Genomic DNA, 24682 nt, shown 5'->3' with positions numbered 1-24682 from the left:
ACCTTACCTAATGGACCTGAGGATGGCTGGAGGCAATCCTCATTAGCAGAGAACTGTGTGATAATTCTTAGAATCCCTGAGAAGATAAGTTCCCCATTTTGTTGGCTAGTTAAAATATTACATGTTTGTTTTAAAAAACCGAATCACAGAGAAGCAGGAGGGGTTTCTCAATCACATGAGGTCCCAGAAAATGCAAACATTTCCTTCTCTTCCAGTTTCCCAGAAAAAGGTCTCAGGTAGAAAGGAAGGAAAAGCACATCTGACCAGGAAAGGCACACCGTGGATGGCATCACAGCTAACAGGTACTGAGCCCTCTCCACGGGCTGGAGGCGCTCCTGAGTGCTCTACGTGGACAGGTTAACTGACCTTAACTGACCTGCTCAAAATCCCTACGAAGTGGGCAAGATCTCTACTCTGTGATCCTGTTTCATACAAGAGGAGCTGGAGCAGCAGAACCAAGTCAGTCCACATTTGTGGCAATCTCAAGTTCATGCTGCTACAGGGTTTTGGCAAAGCCAGAGGCTGTCAGACTTGAGTGAACATCAGAATCACACGCGAGGCTTGCGATTTAGTGGGTCTGGCGGGGGGCGGGGGGGGCTGAGAACCTGCATTTCTAACGCGTTCCCAGGTGATACGTCAGCTGCTGCTGGTCCAAGTAGCACGTTGAGAAACACTGCTATAAACATACAGCGCTTCTGTATTAAACTGTAATGCAGGCCATCTGAGGATCTTTTAAACATGCACACATTGATTTAGAGGTTGGGGTGGAGCGTGAGAGTTTGCATTTCAAACATGCCACCGGCTGGTGGAGGATGCTGCTGGTCTAGGGACCGCCCTTTGAGTAGCAAGGCCCTAGACCCAGTGCTCAGTACTCAGGCCTGTAGAGTGCTGCCTCTGCTGAGGGGTGTAGAAGACCCACAGCCTTGACCATCAGTCTGGTATCTATCCCAGGCTATAGAACCTGCTCATCGCTGCTACTCTGAGCCTCTGTCTGACCACACACCTATCTGTTCTCTCTTACCTGGCCTGAGATTCCCTTGCTGACCTTGAGCCTGTGTGTTCAGACTTAGCTCTGAGGCTATGCCCTCTTAGCTAGTTTGAGTCTAAGGATACTGACTTTCCTTCAAAGTTCCTGCCGGTGGCTTCCCATCTTTCTCCCCTCATAGTTGGAATCCTACAGTGACACCTTAGCCTCCCCATCATCATGCATCCTGGGCAGGATGGAGGCCGGTACGTGCTTGTAGCTCCTCTCCACACCTATTTTCAGCCTCCCAGTATGTGCCTGTGACATACCCATGAATGGCCTGTCCAGGACCATGGCCTTTGGACTGTTCTCAGAGCTGGCAACCATAGACTCCACCAGCACTCCACAATGGTGGTCATTTCCATGCCCTTCACTAGGCCTTGGAGTCCCAGAGATGGCTCCAACTTAGCCTTCACCACCGCTCAATGTTGATCCCTTCAAATGCTCTCATTTCGTTGCTCAGAAGCAGCTACTTGGAGAAGTGGTTAAGAGGGTGCGTTCTGGGGTCAGACTGCCTTAGTTTGAACCCATTGTTGTGGTCTCAGGCAAGTTAGCTACCTCTCTGCTTGCTTCAGCTTCCTCGTCCATAAAGGACCCTCACCGGGCATGCAGCCTTGACTTCTACTTCACTGAGAAAACTGAAGTCAACAGGTGTGGAACCCTACAGTTTCCTATCCTGAAACTTAAAAAATGAATCTTTACTCTGGAAGATTGTGTCTTGTTGGAGGTAACCCTCCTTGTTGATTAGTTCTCTCACTCTCCTGTCTCCAACCCCTGCCTTCATTTCTTGCGGCTGCTGTAACAAACCTCTATAAAATTAATGGCTTAGGGCACTGGTGGCTCAGTGGATTAAGCCACTGCCTTCGGCTCAGGTCATGATCTCAGGGTCCTGGGATCAAGTCCCACATCAGGCTCTCTGCTCAGCAGGGAGCCTGCTTCCTCCTCTCTGTTTCTGCCTGCTTCTCTGCCTACTTGTGATCCCTCTCTGTCAAATAAATAAATAAAGGATCTTTAAAAAATTCACTTAAAAAAATTAACGGCTTAAAACAACTCAAATTTATTGTCTTAACAGTTCTGTGAATACAAGATGGGTCTCACCGGGATAACAACCAAGGTGTTGGTAGGGCTGGGTTCCTTTCTGGAGACTCCAGGGAGAATCCATGGCCTTGCCTCTCCCAGCTTCTTGAGGCTGCCTGCATTCGTTGGCTCATGGCCCCTTCCTCTGTACCACTGAGTCTCAAGGTGGCAGCCAGAGAGAATCCTCGAAGACTGTATCAGCCCCCTGCTCTTCTGCATGAAGCCCTCACCTCACTCAGGGTAGAGGCCATGTCACCATGATGGCTTGCCAGGTCTGCCAGTATCTAGGCCCCATGGCCTTGGGACCTCGGCTCTCCTCTCTCTCTGTTCACTCTGCTCCAGCTACACTTGCCTCTTTGCCACTCCTTGAATGCTTTGAGGACTGCGGTTCTCAAAGTATGATCCCCAGGCCAGCAACTTCAGCAGCACCTGATTACTTGTTGCAATGCTAATTCTGGGGCTCCACCCCCTAAGGGCTGACTCAGAAACTCTCAGTATTGGGGGTGGGGGCTACAATCTGCTTCTCCAGCCCTCTCCGTGGTTCTGATGCTAGAGGGAGGACTGCTGGTCCAGGCACATTCCCACCCCAGGGCTTTTGCACTGACAGTTTCCTTTGCATGGAAACCTTTTCTCCCAGCTCCTCCCCAAACACCCGGCTCTCTCTCTTTGGTCTGGCTCTCAGCCCAAGCTTCTCCTCCAACTCAGCGATCAGCACTCCCCATCAGAGGTTTAAGGCTCAGCTCTGTGAAGGGCTTTAACCAATCTCTAAGGTTCAATCATTTTAACCTCAATCATTTCACCAGAGTACCTGCACCTTCTTCCTACACTTGCTACCTCCATGATACATCAGAGTGCTTGTTTTGCCTTTTGGTTGCCGATTTAACAATCATTTATGTTAAATTCTCACTGGTGAAATAACTGGCATGGCTTCTGCCTGCCGCCTGACCGGCCGTCTGGTGAACTCAGACTATAGGGAGAGCAAACACAATTGTCCTGCTCTCCCTATAGTGAACCGTGAGGGGAATGAAGGGAAAACCCAGTCCTTCCAGTAGGTCTCTGCCGGATGTGTTTTGATGTACACTTTCTTCATGTCTGGATGTGTGTGTGTGTGTGTGTGTACACTGTGGGGTTGTTTCCTTAGATTAAATGATTTATTATCTAAAGTCAAGTCCTTTAAAATTCCCCCTATGAAGCCTTCTGAGTTAGAACATCACTGAAGAGAATAATCTTACAGAAAAGTAGGAAACTTTTCTCTGTACAGAAAACTTTCATCTTTTTTTTTTTTTTTCCAGATTGTTGACTTGGAGAAAAGGTAGTGGAATTACATTAAATATGATGAAAGTTTTTGTGAACATTTTTTATGAAGAAAAAAATCAGTTTATCCCCTGATCTGACTAAATAAATGTCGAATAAATGTCAAGAGGGAGTCCCACACTTTTAGCTTTTCCCGGACACCAAGCATCTCCGTCTGTGGTCCCTCCGGTCCCCCCCCCCCCCACCCAAGTCCACCATGATGTCACATCAATGTGATAGGGGAAGCCTTTCATGAACTAACCCCTGCTGTGAACAGCTGAAGAAGAAGAAACAGGGTTTGGGTAGAAAAGGGAAATAAAGCGGATGGCAGAGCAGGAGCAGAGCCTGTGCACAGAAGCTCTGATGGGAAGAAGAAAAGTAAACTCAGACCTAAACACTGAATGCACAGCCTGTTAGGGGCAGGGAGTGGGGCAGCAAGCCCCGGGAGCTGGTGCCTGTGTGTTTGGACTGTCTTAGAGTGAAGAGGTGCTTAGTCCTAACCTGGGAACCAATACATTTGAGTGGAGAGGCAGACAGTAAAACAGGACAAAAGCATTGTCTCTGAGCTGATGTGAGAGGTAGAACACTAAGGGAAAAGCAGGCATGGGTTTGGAGTCTGGGAACCCCAGTTCAAATCCCTGCGGTAGAACATATAACCCAGGGCAACTCGATGCTTGTTGCTCTGAGCCTCTGTATTCTCATCTGTAAATTGGGCGTACCTCGCAGGCTATTTTGATTATTAGAAACCATGCATTTACCCTCCTGGACATTTCACAGGCATACAATAAATGGCAGCTCTGATTATGTAGGGCGCATGCCTTATCTGTAAGCATCTGCCACAAATCACAGGGAGAAATAGCCTGGAGTGCCTCTGGTAAGAGATGCAAATGGGAATCAATGTAAATGTGCAGAATGGCATAAACATTATTCTTATTTAATCCACTGTACTATTTTATTTAGTGATGAGTTTTTCTTGTAAACTCCATCTCCCCGCATAATTTCCCCATGTGACCTTAAGCTCCTGGAATACCAGATCTCTTGTGCAAGGTATTCAGAAACTAAACACAGTGCTAAACACAGCCCCTTTCCTTGGGTGGCCCTGGTCTAGTGACAGGAAGTAAGAATCGGATGGATGGACGATCATTGACAGCAATGTGACAGTAATACCATGTGCTATGGCCACAGAGAATTTGCCACTGAGGAGGAAGGCCCCGATAGGGCACTGTGGAGATAATGGTTTCCCAGCAAGCCTGGGGAGGTTGGTGGGTGAGGAGAAGGAGACCAGTTCAGGAAGAAGCAACAGAAGCTGGCAGGACTGGGACGGGGAGTAGCAGGAAGTGTGTGTGGGAGGGCAGACAGCAATCCTGGTAGGCGTGCTAGAAAGTCTGCATTCTATTTATTCTATCCAGGATATAAACCTACCAAAGGATCTTTCTGTATCATAGTGTTTCGATTTTCTGGATGAGACAAGAAAATTCAAATAACATGGAAGGAATATGGTGAAGAGTGATGGATCTTCTCACCCAGACCCCCTAGCTAGAGGCAACCATGTTCTTCTCACAGGCAAACGTGGTCCTGGTGACTGATGGATTTTAATCAGGGAAGGAAGAGAGAATGGACTCTAGGGGTAGGAAGGGAGGCCAGGGGACTTGTGAGGAGGTTTTTGCAAAAGGAGAGACTACATCATTATAGGAATTCGAATGAGGACATACTTGAAAAGTACAGTCAAGAGGAGCTAGTGATTTGAGTATCGAGTATGAGGAGTGGGAGAAACGGTGAGGACTCCCAGCCTTCTGTGTTAGTGTATGCTATGAATACGCCGTCAAGAACAGGGACAAAAAGTTATGGTTGAGCATAACCGTCTCCTGTCTCCTTTTCTTTCTCTTATTCCCATACTTACCAAGTTTTTTTTTTTTTTTTAATTGAAAGGGCTGCCATGCCAGTCTCCCTGGTAGTTCTGTGTAGCCACGTGACTGCTTGGGCCAAAGGAATGTGAAGAAGTGATACAGCAATGTCTAGATCATATTTTTAGAAGGGAGCTCTTTGCCCTCTACTTTCTCTCCTGCATTTTCCCTCAGACCCAAATGCTCTCCTTCATGCATCAGCTCCAAACATTCAGAGACCACGGCTTTCAGGACAGTGGAGCACACTATCCAGATGCATAGCCATCCTTGGGTCTCTCCATCTTTAGACCATTACATGAGAGAAAAATAGCCCTCCGTCTGAGGAGGGCTTGTTGAGTGTCCCACAAAATGGTACATCCATTCATGTGGGTGCCTCATTAGCTTAGCTTGTAACTGAATGAAATCAAGAACATAGAAGGAGAAGTAGAGATTTCATTTTGTTTTGCTTTGATGTGGGGAGTAGGGGTTGGGTGGAGATAAAACTATTTGACTATGAGGAGTGGTATTGCCTGTGATTCACCAAGAGATGACCTCAAGAGAGACCACGGCTGGGGACCTGGACCTGGGAGGGAACAGCTTACGTGGTTGTTGAAGCCATGGGAGTGGATGAGATCACTCCAGAGCTTGAAGAGACTAAAAAGGACAGAGGGCCAGAAAAGCATCAGGAGCAAACAGATACTATAAGCAGAAAGCCACTTCCTTCTTTTTATGTTACAATCATCTGCTGCCATGCCTGTTTTCCCAACTGATTATAAACTCTTTGGGTTCATGGATTAAAACTTACTGATTGCTGAGTGAAACACCTAGAATACTTTTACACAGAGTAGGCATTCAAAATTATCTTAAGAACAGCACCTCAAAATGTTTTGTATCTTAGCAATAGATTTGCTTTCTATTTTTCCTATTCATGACTGTAGACCGTTCTGAGTCAGTCTGTAAGTGCTGCAATTTAGAAGACAGGTCACAAACACAAATGAGTGGGGCACCAGGAAGGCTCTTGGCAACCTTGAGTCTGTGTGCCCAGATGAAGGAGGTGGCAGGTGAAGGGGGTGGTGCCCAGGTGAAGGGGGTGGCAGCTGTCCAGTAAAAAAACAAAGAGCTCTCAAAAAAATGGGCAGCCAACACTTCACAAAAGACATTCAAATTGCCAGTTAGCACATAAATGTGTGCCCAGGTGGAGAGGGTGGCAGCTGTCCAGTAAAAACACAAAGAACTCTCCAAAAAATGGGCAATCAACACTTCATAAAAGACATTCAAATGGCCATTTAGCACATAAAAAATCTTCAACATCACTAGTGAACAGGGAAATGCAAATAAAGACCACAATGAGATAGCCTTCACACTCACTAGAATGGCTAAAACAGTAACAACAGAATTACTAACAATACCAAATGTTGACAGGACAGGGAGGAACTGGAACTCTCACTATTGAGCGTCTCACAAAATAGTACAAACATTTCGAGAACCGTTTGGCACTTTCTCCTAAAGTGACGCACACATCTATCCTATGATCCAGTAATTTATAATGTGGGAACTTAGCTGAGAGAAAGAAAACACAAGATTGTGCAAGGATATTCCTAACAGCCTTATTTATGAGAGCAAAAAAATAGCAATCCAAATGTCCACCGCAGACACACAGACAGATTGATTTTAGTGTGCTCATGCAAATGCAACATACTAAGCAATAAAAAGGAACACACCGCCGATTTACTCAGCTATGTGGATGAACCTCTCATGTGGAAGAAAAGCATCTAGGAACAGAAGAGTATAAAATATCTGATCCCATTTACAGGAGTTCCCAGAACAGGCAAAAACTGATCTATGTTGACAGAAATGAGAAAGTACTTGCCTTAGAGATGGGGGTGGGGGATGGAACTGACTGGAAAGAGGCATGAAGAAACTTTCTGGAGGGAGGTGAATGTCATAAATCTTATTTGGGGCAGTGATTACATAAATGTATTCACAGCAAGAGATAATCAAACTGAACATTTAAAAGTAAACAGATTAAGAAAAACAAAACGAACAGACTTTTATATTTATCCACGTGTTTATCCTTTTGATAATCTAAATTTAGTCCTGTACATCCAAATTCTTACCATTTTCAGAGGATATTTTTCTCAGTATAGAATTCTGTGTTGATTTTTTTTTTCTTTTCTGTTTTCTCAGCACTTTAAAAATGTCATTCCAGTGCCTTCTGGCCTGTTTTGTTTCTGATGAGGTTACCTGTCATTCATCTCTTCATTCCCCTGTATGTAATGTGTGTCTTTAACTAGTTGCCTTGAACATTTCCTTTTTATCTTTGGTTTTCAGTAGTTGATGAGAATGAGCTCACGTGTGATTTTTATGTTTGTATTTATCCTGTCTGAGGTTCATTAGCTTCTTGGGTCTGTGGATTGCTCTTTTACTTATTTTTAAACTTTTTTTTAAAAAGGTTTATTTTTCTATTTGAGAGAGAGAGAGAGAATGGGGGGCAGAGGAAGAGGTAGAGAGAAACCCAAGCAGACTCTACACTGAGCGCACAGCCTGACATGGGGCTCAATCTTGCAACCCCAAGATCATGACCCCAGCCGAAACCAAGAGTCACATGATCAACTGACTGTACCACCAAGGTGTCCCATGGGGGTTGCTCTTTTAAACCAAATTTAGGGCATCTATGCCCACCATTTTTCAAGTATTTTTTCTCTGCAATTTTTCTCTCTCCCTCCTCCTTTTGCCAACCCAATTACACACCTGCTACAATCCTTGATGGAGTCCCAAAGGTCACTGACACTCTGCTCATATTTTCAAACTTTCTCTCTATTCCTTTTTTTTTTTTTTAAAGATTTTATTTATTTATTTGACAGACAGAGATCACCAGTAGACAGAGAGGCAGGCAGAGAGACAGAGGAGGAAGCAGGCTCCCTGTGGAGCAGAGAGCCCGATGCGGGGCTTGATTCCAGGACCCTGAGATCATGACCTGAGCTGAAGGCAGAGGCTTAACCCACTGAGCCACCCAGGTGCCCCTCTCTCTATTCTTCATACTGGATAATATTTGCTGATTCTCTCCAATTCACTGACCCTTTTTCCTGCAGTCTCCAGTCTGCTCTAAGACCTATCCAGCGGATTTTTCATTTCAGAGCCTCTACTTTGTGGTTCTAATGTTTCAATTTGGCTCTTTTTTATAGTTTTCATTTCTCTCTTGTGCTTCCCTACCAGTTTCTCATTGTTTGCTTACTTTTCTAAAAGTGCTTGAATATGTTTATAATAGGTTTTACTATTATAAAATAATAAAAGTTCCAACATTGTGTTATTTCAATATGCATTTCTACCATCTTTTTCCTTGATTATGGGTCCTGCTTCTTTGTATGTCTAATTTTAAAAAGTTACATGTTCAGCATTGTGGGTGATAGATCATAGATCTCTCCACCTTGGCTGGGCTGGAATTCCAATGTCTTCCAGCATGATACAACCTCTGACACCACCATTCAGCTCCCAGCCCTGCAGCAGCCGCTCTCTGCCAGGCTTCCCAGTGCACACACAACCTACCCTTCATTGAAGAACACATGGGAAACCCCTATGCAAATTTCTGGGGCCCTCCTCTACTCAGCTTACTCCTTGCCAGGCTCAGTTCCACAATTTCTAGCCATTTTAATCAGCTCGAACTCTGCTATCTGCTTCTTCAGGTAAGCGAGATGGTGGTCACCATCTCTAAAGCCCCGCTTTGTGCCAGGGTCTGGGAAGTGGCCCCAGGCAGAAAGCTGGGGTGAACATGGGACTCACTTTGTATGTTTCCTTTTTCTCAAGGACAGCAGGTCTGTGGTGCTCCCAGTGCTTGGGAACAGGTATCTCATATATTTTGTCTGTTTTTATGGCTGTGTACAGTGGGAAGTTGAGTCCAGTACTGTACTGTGGCTGGAAGCAGAAGTCTGGACATGGGTATTTGGTAAAAGCCCCCAGGTTATGCTAATAGGCTTCTATTTCCTTCCGTGGGATCCCCGGCTAAGTACTGAGTCCTAGGAAAGAACAGGTCATGGAGATGACTGCCCAAGGCTATCTCAGCAAGATGCCATTATTATTTCCAGTAAATTTTTTACTTTGGTCCACTCAACAGTCTTTTTATTAGAATTTTAGCTTTCTAGAGAGACTTGCCTATGAGGGATATATTTGCCATTATAAACTAGTAAACTGTTATTTTTTGTTTTCTCATCACTCTCTAGTGAACTTAGTTAAAAGTGTTTCCTTGAAAGTCAGAGTCCTTCCTGGTATACTTGCAAAAAAAAAAAAAAAAAAAAAAAAAAGCTGGATTACAGCAGACCCACGAAAGTAAATGCCCTGGACTCAACTGCTGGCCTGGCCTCTCCACCTTGGTACCATCATTCTGATTAGCTGAACTCTGACCATATTTGTCATCATGAGCTTTTGGTTTATTTAATTTTGTTTTGTTTTGTTTTGTTTTGTTTTTAAGAAGATAGTCATGCTAAGGAGCCCTGAGCTCATGATCAGGTTTGTTATTACTGAAACCTAGTAAGTCCTTACTTTGTTACTTGCAACACAGAAATAGTCTGTTTTTCATCTTCTTCATCAGAATTAACTTCGACAAAACCTAGCTGAAGAAGTACAATTTTAATCAAAAGAGTGACCTGAATTACAAGCATATAATATAATGTAATTTATGGTACTTTGTTCAAATAAACTGCCAAATTAAGCAAATAGATTAATAGTACTCTTGGACACCTGAATATGGCCCTGGTGATATTTGTAGCTATTTGAATGCACGAGAATAACTCATCATGTCATTAGACAAGAAAAATCAAATGTTAAAAAAAGTCTGTGAAAAGAGAATCATTGGAGTCTTATATCCCAAACACTGCAAATAATTTAAAGAGTTTCATAAACACAACTCATCTCATAAATCCAAACTCCTTCCTCTTCTTAGGAATAGCCACATGGAAAATCTGTCTTTACTGCTTTTTCCCATTTCCCAATGGAGAGACCAAATAAATGACATCATTAATGCTGGTTTTGTAATTGATCTGGTGTATGGAAGAATCACTTCTTCATTCCTTCATTTCCTGTAAGCTCAGCTGTTTTACCCCAAAAAGCTTTTGCTGGATCCCTGTGTAGGTTACAACCCCTGCTCTGAGCTCCCAGACCTCTAGCCCCTTATTTAGTACACTGGATTTTAATTATCTGCTTATGTCTGTCTCTCCAATACATAAGGGTTCCACAAAATCAGAGATCACATCCCATTCCCCTTCCACTCCTGGAACACTGATGGGTACCTCTTCTGGGTTCAGTTAAGTTTATAAAGTGATGCAGTGAATGGTCCACATTCACTGCACTAAGCTCCGAGCCAGAGTACCCCACACAAAGAAAAACAAGGGGTCATCCACACATGAGAAATTCATAAGTGGGAAGCAATTATGCTTGCATAATTGGCATGTCATTTAAAATACATATTTTACAAAATGCTCTTCAGCAATTTTCAGGTTAAATTGATAGCATGTCATGTCTTTCTCTTGTTTTTTAAAATTATCTTCCTTTGCTATTAGTTGAGATCTTATAACACAAAGGCAGCATGCTATGGGCATGGTGGAATGAGAGAAGGATCCAGCCCTGTCATTCTTTACAGTTACGTCGCTGGGGGTGTGCTTCTACTTTTTATGGGCAACATTTACTCACTGTTAAAACAGTGGTGGCATTATCTATCTTACCTATTTCTTAGGGTTACTATTAGGATCAAATGAAATAATATAGGAAAGAGCTTTGTAAACCATATGCCACTTTAAATATCAGATTTATAAAGTCACAACTTTTATGGAAGCAGCTGCTTCTGAGTTTCAAAAAGTTACTTATCCTCAGGGTAATCCAGGGCAGCCCTTGGTATCTTGAGCTCTTCTAGTCAGTCAATTCAGGTTAGTTAAGGATTAAACTGACAGAGTTAAAAATATTAACACGTATCAGAAGAGAAAATTATCATTATTCATAGTATATATTTTAGGGAATTACCAAATGGACATCTCCACAAAAAATAACTAGGATGTTCTGTGTATATTGACTTAAAAGTCCTTTGTAACTATCAAAAAAACATGTTGCTGCCAATTGGAATAAATCATTGTCTCAGAGAAAGTAGCAGTTTGGTAAAATTGTAGCTGATCATGTATTTTCCATGGCAACCAAACCCAGCCTTTGGCATATTTAAGGGAGTCTGCAGTTTTGGTATTACTATGCACTGGTAAGCACCATTTGGGATGGAAACTAAAATGACTTTATGAAATTACATTTACTGGAATAAAATCTAATCATGTCAGTTGACATCACTGGTTTGAATTTTTCCCAGCTCAGAACTAATATCATTTCCCTATAGAGGGGAATGCATTTCCAGAACCTAGCCATGCTGAGTGGCTCATCTTGCAAAGAAAACAGTATATTTGAGGCTCTACTGTGATGCTCTGGTTTCTGACAGGAGACTAAACCTGTTAGATCAAACCCTCTTTCAAATAACACTGCTTACCTCCTTGTCAGAGAGCCTAGGTCAGTGATAGTACATACTGGGTCTCTCCCACTTTGTTCAGCAAATTTAGTAAGAGATCAGCTTTGCAATTCAGAGAGAGTTTTGCATCCCAAGGATTTTGATATATCGTGTTTTTATTTTCATTCAGTTCAGTATATTTTCTAATTGACCTTGTGGTTTCCTCTTTGACCTGTGTGTTATTTAGAAGTCTGCTGTTTAATTTCTAAATGCTTGGAGTTTTCCCAGATATTTTCATGGTACGGGTTTATCGTCTAGTTGTTATAGTCCAAAACATTTAGTATGATTTCAATTCTTTTATATTTGTTGAGGTTCTTTTATGGCCCAGAATATATTCTATGTTGCTTAATGTTCCATGTGTATTTGAAAAGAATGCGTGTTCTGCTTGTTGAATGGAATGTTGTATCAAGGTCAATTAGGTCAAGTTGGTTGATAGTGTTGTTCAGGTCTTCTGTGCCTCTACTGATTTTCTTCCTGCTTGTCGTATCGATACTGAGAGAAGAGGGAAGTCTCCAAACTTAATTGTGGATTTGTCTATTTCTCCTTTCAGTTCTATCCGTTTTTGTTGCATGTAATTTGAAACTCTATTGTTAATTACATCGGTATTAAGTACTGTTATGTCCTCTTGGTGAGCAGACTCTTCTGTCACTATCTTTTGGTAATTTACTGGTCTGACAGTTACTTTGCATGATATTAACACAGACACTCCAATTCTTGGTGTTAGCACAGCGTATCTTTTCCCCATCCTTTTAGTTTTAGGTTATTTATGTCTTTATATTTGAAATGTGTTTCTTTTAAGCAGCACATAGCTGTGCCTTACTTTTTTTTTTTTTTTAAATCCAATCTGACAAAACTATCTTTTAATTGGTGTGCTTAGAAGAGATATTTTTATAAATCAGAAAATGTGCATTATATTTTTGTGATCCCAAGATTCATTATTTTTTCTGAGATTCATTATTTTTTCTGAGATATCTTCTTGGTTTTGCATCTTGACTCAGGTTTTTTAAAGCTGTGAAAGGAAGGAAGACAGAATCCAATCTGACATTTAAGGGAATTATAGCACACTGAGCCCCCACTATTCTGCCAAACACTCTGCTAGATCCTTTGCTCTCAATCTCCTGGTGCGACAGGACTGTTTTCCTCCATCCATCTCACTAATGGAGGCAATGGGGGCCCCCTAGCACAGGCTGATAACAGCCCCCAATACACATTCTCCCCTTCTTCTTAGTAACAAAATAATTCACCAAGGTCACCAAGAAAAAAAAGCACATTTCCCAGTCTGATGTGGCAAGGTTTGCCTTGGAACTTAGTTCTGGCCAATGAGATACAAACTGCAGTATAGATCCTGGAAACTTTCCCCCAAAGGCAGCTGACCCACACTCTGTTTCTTTGTTCATTCCTTCCTCCATCCTATTACCTGGAATATAAATATAACGACTATAGCACCAACTGTCACACTGGGCCATGAGGAAAATGGGCACAGTCCTGGGGTGGTACAACAGTGAGCTGTAAAAGACCTGGGTCCCCTGGGGACTTTGTAGTATAAAACCATACCTGCCCATGGGAGCTTACCTCCTGATTTTTACATGAGAGGGAAGAAAAAAGAAAAGCCATCTATCTCGAGGAAGCTACCATTTTGGGAGGAGTCTGTTATTTGTCCTGAACTCAATCTGAATGGATATAGCCTCAGGCTAATTACAATCACAGTGTTAAATAATTACACTGTAATTCCTATTTGACAGATTCATACTAACATCTCTTACAGTTTTGTGGGAAAGTTGTATAGAAGTGGGAGAAGCAGCTATTTTACTTTGTTTATTTGATTTTTCAATTTGCTAAATTAAAAATGACCAAAAATCAAAATGGTGGTGGGGGTGGGGAAGCCACGGTAAACTTAGAATTCCAGAACCTGACTCCACCCAAACCAGCTGTATACACTTAGGGAAGTCACTTAATCCTTCTGAACCTCAAGTTCCTATAAAATAAAAATACCAACACCTACTTCCTTGAGTTGCTGAAGAAGTAAATAAGACATATCATGAAAGTCAATCATCACATGGTTTCACGTATTTGTGAAACGCAAGGAGTAACACAGAGGACATTAGGAGAACCAAGGGACAAATGAAGTCAGGGAATCGGAGGGGGAGACGAACCATGAGAGACTATGGACGCTGAGAAAAAACTAAGGGTTTTAGAGGGGAGGGGGTGGGGGGATAGGTGAGCCGGGGTGACGGATATTAAGGAGGGAACGTATTTCAGGAGCACTGGGTGTTAACATGCAAATAATGAATCTTGGAACACTACGTCAAAACTAATGATGTACGGTAGTGACTGACATAACAAAATTTTTAAAAAAAGTCTATTTTGGGGGCGCCTGGGTGGTTCAGTGGTTTAAGCCTCTGCTTTCAGCTCAGGTCATGATCTCAGGGTCCTGGGATTGAGCCCCGCATCGAGCTCTCTGCTCAGCGGGGAGCCTGCTTCCTCCCTCTCTCTGCCTGTCTCTCTGCCTACTTGTGACCTCTGTCTGTCAAATAAATAAATGAAATCTTTAAAAAAAATGTCTATTTTGTCCAATATACACAAACACACACACAAAAGACATATCGTGTAATAGAGCTTGCTAAGTATAAGCACTACGTAAAGACAAGGTCTTGTGATCATAAAACCAGAAGACATTTCATAATAAAATCATCTTGCAAATATACTTCCAGCGGTGGGTAGGTGTAGGTGTGTGTTGCTAATTATAAATGAAAATAAACTGAAAAACCTCCTCTAGTTAGGAACTTAAGAGCATAATAAATAACACCTCAGTGCTTACTGCCACAAACTTAGATTTCTATATACCTTTATATCAAAACACCCACAACTCTTTAATATCTCCTTTTTTAAATCATAGAAAACATTTAAGTATTTTTTTTGCTTTGTTTCAATAAGCTGACTTGAATCAAAATGTATTTAATAATTTAGCTTTCTCTATAATACCTTAGAAACTTAGCCAGAGTGATTGCTTTGTTAAACATTGCATGCTTTTTAAAATTTATTATTTATTTATTTATTTTAAAGAGTTTATTTATTTGACAGAGATCACAAGTAGGCAGAGATGCAGGCAGAGAGTGAGAGGGAAGCAAGCTCCCCGCTGAGCAGAGAGTCAGATGCTGGGCTGAGATCATGACCTGAGCCAAAGGCAGAGGCTTTAACCCACTGAGCCACCCAGGTGCCCCTGCATGCTTTTTTAAAAACTGTATTTCATGTTAAGTGTTTTTAAAGTGTTCAAAAGAGATAAAAAGGCGAAGTCTACCTTAAGTCTGAAGCTGGCAGAAAAAGAAAACCTGTGTGCTGGACTTGGGATGGGGACAGCTAGAATAGACCTTGTTTGTAACAAGGTCAAGAGAGGAGGGTCTCATAGCTGGTGATGGAAGACGCACCGGAAGCAGAAGTTGGCTCTGTCCACCAGCATTAGGGCTTGGGGGCAGTGGCAGGTAAATAAAGCCAGAATGAGGGCTACTGGGGTGATCGAGAGCTTTGAAGACGAGAGGCAATTTCACACCAAATCAGAGAGTCCCAGCTTTGCGCAGACCTGAGGCAGGAATCCGGGGGAAGGTGTACAGTGGGGTTAGTGTTGGTCCACCTCCAACCTGCAGGACTTCTGGCTGAGTGAGCATCAGTGCACCTGGGAGTGTGAGCCAGAAGGCTGTTTAAAGCCGGCTGTGCACGCATGTTTTTTCTATCTGGTGGAGTTCATCTAATTCATAGATATGTTTTTAAGTAATTCATACTTTTCTTAAGGTTCAGGTTTCCTAATAAGGCAGCCTTGCTGGAGAGAGGACCATAAATACCCACCTGCCGGTGGTCAGTAACTTGAAGCACAAGATCTCGAAAGAAGATAATCTGTGTCTAAGAAGAACAGCTTATAAATCTATCTCAGCATTTACAAATATAAGTATGACCCTTCAATTATTCATTATTTGATTTCCCCATTTGGAGAGCACCACTTTTTCTAAAAATCGAGGTTTATATTTTAAGAACTACATTTTCTGGGAATTTTAAAGACGTGATTAAAAAATCAAATAGCTATTTCTAGCCTCTTTACTCTTTCTCCCCTGGATGTGGTGCTGGATTCTGGTCCCCTGGAGATCTAAAATGCCCTTCATCCCACAATCACTACTGTTTGGCTCTTCCGAGGACAGCCCCAGTTAAGGTCAACTCCAAACACAAGAGAAGACCCCAAGTCCCTGAAGGGTGACTTGAGGATGAGAAGCTTTCAAGAGGAGGATGAGCTGAGAGCCTTGTCTCCACATCCACAGGAGACAGGACGTAACACAGCTGATAGCAATTTTAGCCACTCCGCAGGGACTCGACTCCTAGACCACAAAATGCGCCACCCCAGACTTCACCCTGGTACATAATCGGGGATTCCGGTTTCTTCTCAGGTGTGTGTGTGTGAGTGAGAGAGAGAGAGAGAGATTGGGGAGAGAAGAGACGGGGGGCGAGAGAGAAGGAAAGGAGGGTGGGAGAGGGCGGAGAGAAATACTAATGGAATTTCCTCTTCATAAGGCAACCTCGCTACACGGAGACCAAATCCACCATAATCTTTTATCTTGGATTTATAGAAAAAATATCAGACAAACACAAAAACACAGAAACACTGGTGGAAGAAAAAGATGGGAGAGTGGTTATACTCAGTGTGGGCGAGGAAGGTTGTTTTGATTCTTCCTGGATGTATCTTGATATCTTTGTTAAAGGACTCAACCACCCTAAGATAAAGGGGGATTAAAAATTGGTTTACCTAAAAAAAAAAATAATAAAATTGTTTTACCTATAGGGGTAGCATTGATTGGGGAAAGGGGATTACCTTAAAGTTTAACTCTATATGAATATTAGAAAATAAAAATAAAAAAGGAAGAAACTAGACTAAACTAAAATAAAAAAAAAAGAAATTTAAAAAATAGAAATGCAAAAGGAAAACACAGGTGTATGTATTTAAAAATTCAGGTTAGAAGGTTATTATGGAATTTGATGTACTGGACATCTCACTGTGATGGTAAATAGGTTAAAAAATTATCTATATAAAAAAAAATGAGCCAGAATAGTGGGAACAAATTAAAAACAAAAGTTGTCCTATGAAGTAGTGGTGGTTGCTCTCTTGTCTTTTTTTTTTTTTCCTTTCCTGGTTGGTATTCTGGGAGAGGGGCCTGCCACTTGGGTTTTCAGTCAATGATGTTCTCTGAGTTAAGTCCTCCGGCCCCCCTCAAGGGGGTGGGCTCTGAGGAAACTGGTGTTTTCAGGCTTTTGTTCTCTGGAGGTTTTTATGTTTGTTCACTTTGGTTTTTCTCTCTCACCTTGACAGTTTTTGTAGGTTTAGAGGAAAGCAAACTGCACCCTGTTCTCCCTCTTAGAGAGAAGCCTCAGTCTGGCTGCAGAGCCCAAATAAATCCCCCCTTGGCCACTGGCAGAGCAGGTTCCCAGTCACGATCCCTGGGGACGCAGGATTTTTTGCTTGTACCCAAAACCACGGCAGAGGCGGCTGTCTGGGCAGCTCCAGACTGCAAGAGAAGTTCCAAGCAGCAATCGCACACTGAGATTTTCCCGCTGGCCCCAGCTGGGGGCTGGGAGTACCTGGTCTTTCCGGTCTGAGAGCACCTCTCTCAGGGGAGGGCGCGGGGCATGACTCGGACTCTGATGGCACTGCAGGGCACTCGAGTGGGGACAGCAAAAAGGCTGTGCCTCTGTTGGCTGGCGAGGCTCCCAGCCCCTCACGGGAGCTGGGCCCCACGCACTCTCAGGCGCGCTGTTGGCTTGGGGACCAAGACCTGGTTTCTCCACTGCACTCTCTATGGCTCTGCGCCAGGGGTGGCTGTCCTGGGTCTGGGGACTTAAAACCCATATACACTATGGAGTATTATGCCTCCATACACTATGGAGTATTATGCCTCCATCAGAAAGGATGAATACCCAACTTTTGTAGCAACATGGACAGGACTGGAAGAGATTATGCTGAGTGAAATAAGTCAAGCAGAAAGAGTCAATTATCATATGGTTTCCCTTATTTGTGGAGCATAACAAATAGCATGGAGGACAAGGGGAGATGGAGAGGAGAATGGAGTTGGGGTAAATTGGAAGGGGAGGTGAACCATGAAAGACTATGGACTCTGAAAAACAATCTGAGGGTTTGAAGGGGTGGGGGGCGGGAGGTTGGGGGAACCAGGTGGTGGGTATTAGAGAGGGCATGGATTGCATGGAGCACTGGGTGTGGTGCAAGGTTTACGCTGAAAAAAATAAATTAACAAAACAAAACAAAATATATCAAGGATCTGTCACATACAGATGAGTTTAGAACAAACGTGAAATCTATCCAAAGGATTCGTCCACACTTTGAGACTATATTCCCAAGAAAATGACATGAGGAAAACAGTAGTTTGCATAACACTGCAAATAATAGCCAAAAATGGGGAAAATCTAAGGGCTCCAAGGAGAGATGTAACTTCTAGTTTGGCAGCATGATTCAATGTTTCATATAACTTTTAAATGGTAACTGTGGAAAGTCTTTCTCCTCCCTTTTTTTTTTTTTCGTTCTTTCATTCTTTCTTTCCATGAAAAGAGGGAACAAGTAGATTTTTTCTTTCCATAGGTGTGCAGAATGGGCCAGACCTGTGCTCTGGTCATTCACTAGGGTAGCAGGTGCTCAGGAATTGTGCTCTTTCCTTTCTTACAGGCATCTCTCCAGATCCTAGTCATCCTGCAAAGTCCATCTCAGACAGCCCCTCCTCCATGGAGCTTCAATTGTAAGCTACCTGAGGACACAAGTGAGTCTTGGTCACCACTGACCAGTATATAGTTCTAGGTCACAGCTAGCCCTCATGTTACCTTTGTGCAAATCCGGAAGAAGTGCTCCTTCCTCTGGTGGGAGTGGCCCCACGTCCGGGCACAGGGCTTGGTGAGTGGCTGAAATGTGGATGCATGTCATCCTCTACTAAGAGGGGGATGCCCCATTGCAGGGTACAAATGACCCTACCATCCATGGTGACCCTGCCTGGCCTGTGCTTTATCTATCCTAGGTGTTCAATAACCCAACCAGGGAGAAGGGAAGCTTGAGACTGGGTTATAAACACCCTTCCAGGCTGGCCAACGCATCAGGGAACTGGCAGAGTAAGCCATCTGGAGAAGACACAGAAGCTTCTGGACCCCCTAGCCCCAGGCCCCAAATATGCGTCCTACGCGACTGTGCAAGTCTTACATTTGGCTGTTCCTGAGTTGTGTCCTTTCTAATGCATGTAAGTCAAGTCTTTTCCTGAGCTCTGTAAGTCATTCTGGTGAATTACTGGACCTGCGAAGGGGGTGGTGGAAACCCCTGAATTTGAAGCCAGTTGTTTAGAAGCACAGGTGGCCCCTGGAGCGTGTGACCAACATGCAAAGTGGGGTGGGTCTTGTGAGAGTGGTCCTTAGCCTGTGGGGATGCCCTAACCCTGGACAGTTAGTGTTAGAATTGGATTCAGTTGTTGGACACCTAGTCAGTATGGAAAAAATCTCCCACACACTTCATGTCAGAAAACATCACGCGTTAGGAGATGTTCTTGAAGTTTATGTAAATCAAGTGCCTACTTAAAAAAACTATTATAATCAGGTTTCTCCATCAGTGTGGGATAACATACATCAAAACCTCTGACTGAAGCACTAGTCAAAATATATACCTTCTAGACGATTCTGTGGTAGCTCCACCAGACAGGTCACAATTGAAAATGTATTGTTAAATATGAAGTGTGCCAGCAGACACACCAGGGATCCATTTCTGTGGTTGGTCCCTGAAAGTCCATCTAACTGAGCTGGGAGGGTCTCAGAGACGGACAGCCCTAGCCTGACAGGCCAACGTGAAGAAAGGGGGAGGATATTCTTTTCCTTTTTCTGGGACTCGGGCCAACTCGATGCATAATTTCAGAGCAGGTGGAATTTGTCCTCTGCATCTTTCCTTTCTGCACCCTTTCCCCTCCCACCTGGGCTTCTTTCCCTAGGCTCTCTAGCTGCCCAAAGCTCTCCACTGGGGGATCCCCACCCTCCCAGGACTACCCCATATTCCCTACAGCCCACTCCTTGTCTCTGATCAGAAATCCCCATTCCTTCAATGCAGTTCATTGGTTCTCAAATTTCACTGTACTTTATAAACAGTTGGGAATTAAAGGAAAACAAAACAAAAAACACTCAAGCCCCATTCTCAAATATTTTGATTCTGTTGCTCTAGAGGTTTTGGGAACTGTTATTTTAAAAAGCATTGCAGGTGATTCTAATACACCCCAGGGCTGAGACCCACCTCCTGCCATCACCCCCTCCACCAGCTAAGGGGATTCTATCTAGATACCAAAACCCTTTGAATGCATTTATTCTTTTTTTTTTTTTAAAGATTTTATTTATTTATTTGACAGAGAGAAATCACAAGTAGGCAGAGAGGCAGGCAGAGAGAGAGAGAGAGAGGAGGAAGCAGGCTCCCTGCTGAGCAGAGAGCCCGATGCGGGACTCGATCCCAGGACCCTGAGATCATGACCTGAGCCGAAGGCAGTGGCTTAACCACTGAGCCACCCAGGCGCCCGAATGCATTTATTCTTACCAAGGATGTAAACAACTGATGTGTACTTATGAGGAGATGGTGGAATTCAGGGTTCAAATACAACAGGTTTGAGTGGAATGTTTAGATCTGGGGCATAGGCCAGCCCTGTTCTGGGATCTGCAGTAAAGACTTCGAAACCATTCTGGTTGGTTGCTGCTTCTTCCTCTTCCATGTCTGATTTCACAACACATGGAAATACCAGCTCCCCCCAGCCTCCCCTCTGCTGCCCCTCATGACCCCACATGATGCCCCACTCCAGTGGCCCCCATCTGATTCTGCTGACAGGGCTGCTGCTAAGGAGACAGGATTGCCCACCTCTAGATGGGCAGTCTCTAGACGACCATTCTAAAATCAACTTTATAAGCTTAAGTTCCCTTTTCCCTTCGGGGATATGCCCTGCTGGCCAAGATCTGAGAACTCGCAGACTTTAGAGTTCACAGTAGCTCCCCACACTGCACTGTCTGTCTTCTCTCACGAATGCAGGCTCTGCATTGGCTAAGGAAGTTGCAGCCGAAGCATCCACTGGGCTGAGTGAGGGGTACAATGGTCCAGGCCCTGCTGTTGCCAAGGCCTTCTGCACCCCCATCTCACCCCACCGTTGATTCATTTGGCAGATGATTTCTGGTTCTATTCTTAGCGCTAGGGCAGACATCAAATAAGACTGAAATACAAAAACTCAGTGTACTCCTTGCGTGGTTCCTGCTGACTTCAGAAGCTTCAGGAAAGGGCAGAGGGAAGCAGCACTGGATTGGACACATCCCATCTGGTAGGATCAGGATGCACATCCCAGAACCAAAGCTTATCCGTGGGGGTGCCGGCATTGTTCTGGGGAGAAATTCAGGTGACAGTGGAAGATTTTGTCCTCTATTTTCAGATTCAAGGTGCTCCACAACTAATAGGGAATCTCCTTTACAGACTGCTTCATCAGCATTACCCTCTTTAATCGACTTTCCTTTTTAGGAAGGGGAACCTGAGGGACAGAGAGATTAGCCAGCTTGCTCGACCTGAACTTGGGTCATTGGCCTGCAAAGCCCATGCTCAGAACCACTAAGTCGCAGACAGTTTAAAAACTCATTTGACAAACACACTCACTCGTGGCCCTGGGCTTCCCGGGAGCCCCTCTCACAAACTCTACCCCGCTCCGCAGGCCTTCCTTGGGAAACCTACTGTATAGGGGCTCAGGCACGGGGGCTCCTGGTCAGGGGATGGCCAGGGGCAGAGTCCCCTGCAGCTGGGTAGGGATCACACACGGGTAAGGCTAGGAAGGAGGAATGGTTCTTTATGGCTTTCCCACAGGGGCCTGCTCTCCCCAGAGGGGAGAAAAGCCCATCATTGACCTATCTCAATGACAAAAGAAGCAGGAAACTCACAGTGAAGTAGAAATCCTCAATTAAAAAAAAAAAAAGGAAAAAGGAAAAAATAAAGGGGAGGGGAGAAGGGAAAACTGTGTCTGGAAATCACTGTGGGGTCCACTGCACGTCTCAGGCCCACATTCCCCAGGGACGTCTGGGCTTCCGATTCAAGGCCTGTTTGCATGGCTGGCCTGAAGGAAAAGGTGCGATGCCACCTGCCAAGGGTGGCTGGGACCGTTCAGGTCCCTTCACTCGTGAAGGGAGCCACACCTGTGCTTGGTGGGCTGCCCGCACGACCACATGGGTTGCAGGTGAAGTGTTCTCTGTAAAGAGAAGAGAGCAGGCCAAGGGGGAAAGACCACCCTAATTTCACCTTTGCTGACTGATTCCTGGGGAGACAGCCGAACACATCCCCAAGAGACACATGGGATCAAGAAATTGGAACACAGAGGACTACCTGGGTGGCTCAGTCAGTTAAGCAGCTGCCTTTGGCCCAGGTCATGATCCCAGAGTCCTGGGATTGAGTCCCGCATCTGGGCCCACCCCGCCTGCTCAGCAGGGAGTCTGCTTCTCCCTCTGCATGCTGCTCTGCCTACTTGTGCTTTCTTCTCTGTCAAATAAATAAATAGAATCTTGAGGAAAAAAAAAAAATAAGAAATTGGAACATGGAAAATAGTTGGTCTGCGCTTTGGGTTAGAGGTGAAATCCCATCCATGTCTTGGACAGCCCCAGTCTGGGGACCATCCTGTCATCTGCAAGGTCTCTTCTGGTTCAGAGTGAGTATACCATCAACTAGCCAAAGACTAGGAGTTTCGACATGAACCCTAGCATGTTTAATCCGTCCAGGCTCATGTTTCCGATCTCGTTTTATATCATAGCATGTCTCATGGCTACGGTAGCAGGAAGCCTTGGGATATCCGCAGAGACAGACTGCAGAGAGCACCTCATGTTACCCAGCAAAGCTCTGCTGCTTCCTTTGGAGCTCTGCCTGTGCCGGGGGTACCAAGACGCAGGGGTACTGCTCCCAGCACACCACACTGACAGATGTGTGTGCTGCCATCTGCAAAGAGTGCAGTCGAGGCCAGATTAGTTCCACCGTGAACTGTTTATGAAGCTGTCCTTGTAACAACAGAGACAAACAAATTACGGCTCCCTGCAAGGCTTCCCTAACCCACCGCTGTGCTGGGAAAGATGCTTCATTTTTCCATGCAGCCCTGCCCTGGCTGATCACAGGAGACATAATTGCTTTTGTTAACACACATTCACAGGTATCAGGAAAAGACAGTCTTTAGGCTCCTCATTGTCAATGCCCTACTTACCAACTTCATCCCTGATGTTTGCAAGCTCGATTGACAGCTCTTTTTCTTTCACAAGGACACTTTCATTCTGCGAAGACAAAATGGATACCGAGAGTCCCCTAGTTTTATGCTAGATAAGCATTTTCATATGTTTCATTAATGCATCATATTAAGCAAATATTTCTAAGTGTAGCCCATAAGGGGGCGATTTTCTCATTATATGAGCATAGAAACAAATCACAAAGCAGAGTCTGACTCGTTCATTTGTATCACATTCAAATCGCAAAGCTTGCAATATAATAATAATACCCCTGGTTGTGCTTTTCTCTGTATTGTTCTCTTGTCTACATCGTCCTACAATACTTTGTGAGCCTACGCCCCGCACAGTAATCACCTGGTAGGTGTTACGATCCCCTGTTAACTGTTATCACTAGTAGGAGATTTTTGACCATGAAGACATCCATGCCGTACTTCTCCGAAGGGAAAATGCTTATTTTACCATCTGTCCTCTTACACTTACCCTTTTGTCCATACATACATGGTCAGCTACCTAATAATGAACAGAAAACGTAACATGAAACAGTTTTCTTTGTAAGGAGCCCAACACCAGCATTCAAGGTTTCCAAGTTTTTTTGTTGCATTGGTCTGCAGCACTAGAAGGAACAAGAGGAAAAGTCCCACTTAAATGCTCCTTAGTACAAAGGGCGTCATATGTAATTAAATGACTGCTAAGTTGTTTTCAGATCATATGTCTTCCCTGACATAAAACAGGAGTCCCTGAAGAAATGCTGAATTTGTAATCTGGGTTACGGAGCCACCAGAAATAGTGACATGTGTTATACTTTCATGGTTACTAATAATAACGAGGCAAGGTGAGCTATATAAATCCTCTTCACGTTAGAGATGTAGGCCTTCACAGAAAGTCTCTTCCTTCTGTAGAATGTACTCCCAGAGCAAACATTTCCCAAAAGGGAAGTGAAGCTAAAATGTGTACCATATATTTAGCATGAATATTATCAGGGTGTTTTTTTTCTTAACCTCCTTTGACTCCGACCACAGCCCCTCCAAAGAACCGGTATCCAATGGAAATCAGCAGTGCGTACCATCTTATGTCTGTGGCTGTGGTGTCTACATCCAGGTAACATGTGCTACGTTGGGTCGATGGGATGAATGGTCCCAGGTTATCCAAAGGGTGTTTGCTATGCAATGTCATAATGTCACAATACCTAAGTAAAACTCTATTTGCATAATAAACTGAGAGCTATTATAGTTGCAGCCATCAATGATTCTTAGCTTATGTTTTCTTTTTTACAGAATAATGTAGCAAAAATAAATCCTCTGAAGGACGGAGGACTTCCATTTTATTCATGAAGCCTCATTCCTTTCATCTCAGCCCACAGTATCTTTGTCTTTCCTGAATTTGAAAGCTAGCAAACACACCTGAGAGTAGATGTTTTCCTAATCACTAAACAATGCTGCCTCTATGTCATGGCCACCGCACAGGGTCATTATGAGGGTTGAAGAAATTAATATGTGCAAAGTAGTTAGAAGGTTGTCTGACACTTAGCAAGCTCTATATAAATGTGAGTTGTTATTCTAACTCTGTTGTTTTCCCTTCATTTCATTT

The 24682-nt window shown here is 43.8% G+C and overlaps 1 protein-coding gene across 3 annotated transcripts in view; it reads right to left on the bottom strand.

The window, feature by feature from the left end:
- Positions 1 to 24682, bottom strand: part of MTUS2 (microtubule associated scaffold protein 2) — a 569391-nt gene that overhangs the window by 40903 nt on the left and 503806 nt on the right. For all 3 annotated transcript variants that reach the window (XM_059377684.1, XM_059377685.1, XM_059377686.1), the window contains one exon: positions 23077 to 23143. In XM_059377684.1, the coding sequence (XP_059233667.1) occupies positions 23077 to 23143 (67 nt within the window). The remainder of the gene's footprint in view (positions 1 to 23076; positions 23144 to 24682) is intronic.

Source organism: Mustela nigripes, chromosome 15, assembly GCF_022355385.1.
Source record: "Mustela nigripes isolate SB6536 chromosome 15, MUSNIG.SB6536, whole genome shotgun sequence".
Taxonomy (NCBI): domain Eukaryota; kingdom Metazoa; phylum Chordata; class Mammalia; order Carnivora; family Mustelidae; genus Mustela; species Mustela nigripes.
Note: the sequence above shows the minus strand (reverse complement) of the source record. Positions and strands in the feature narration are given on the sequence as shown.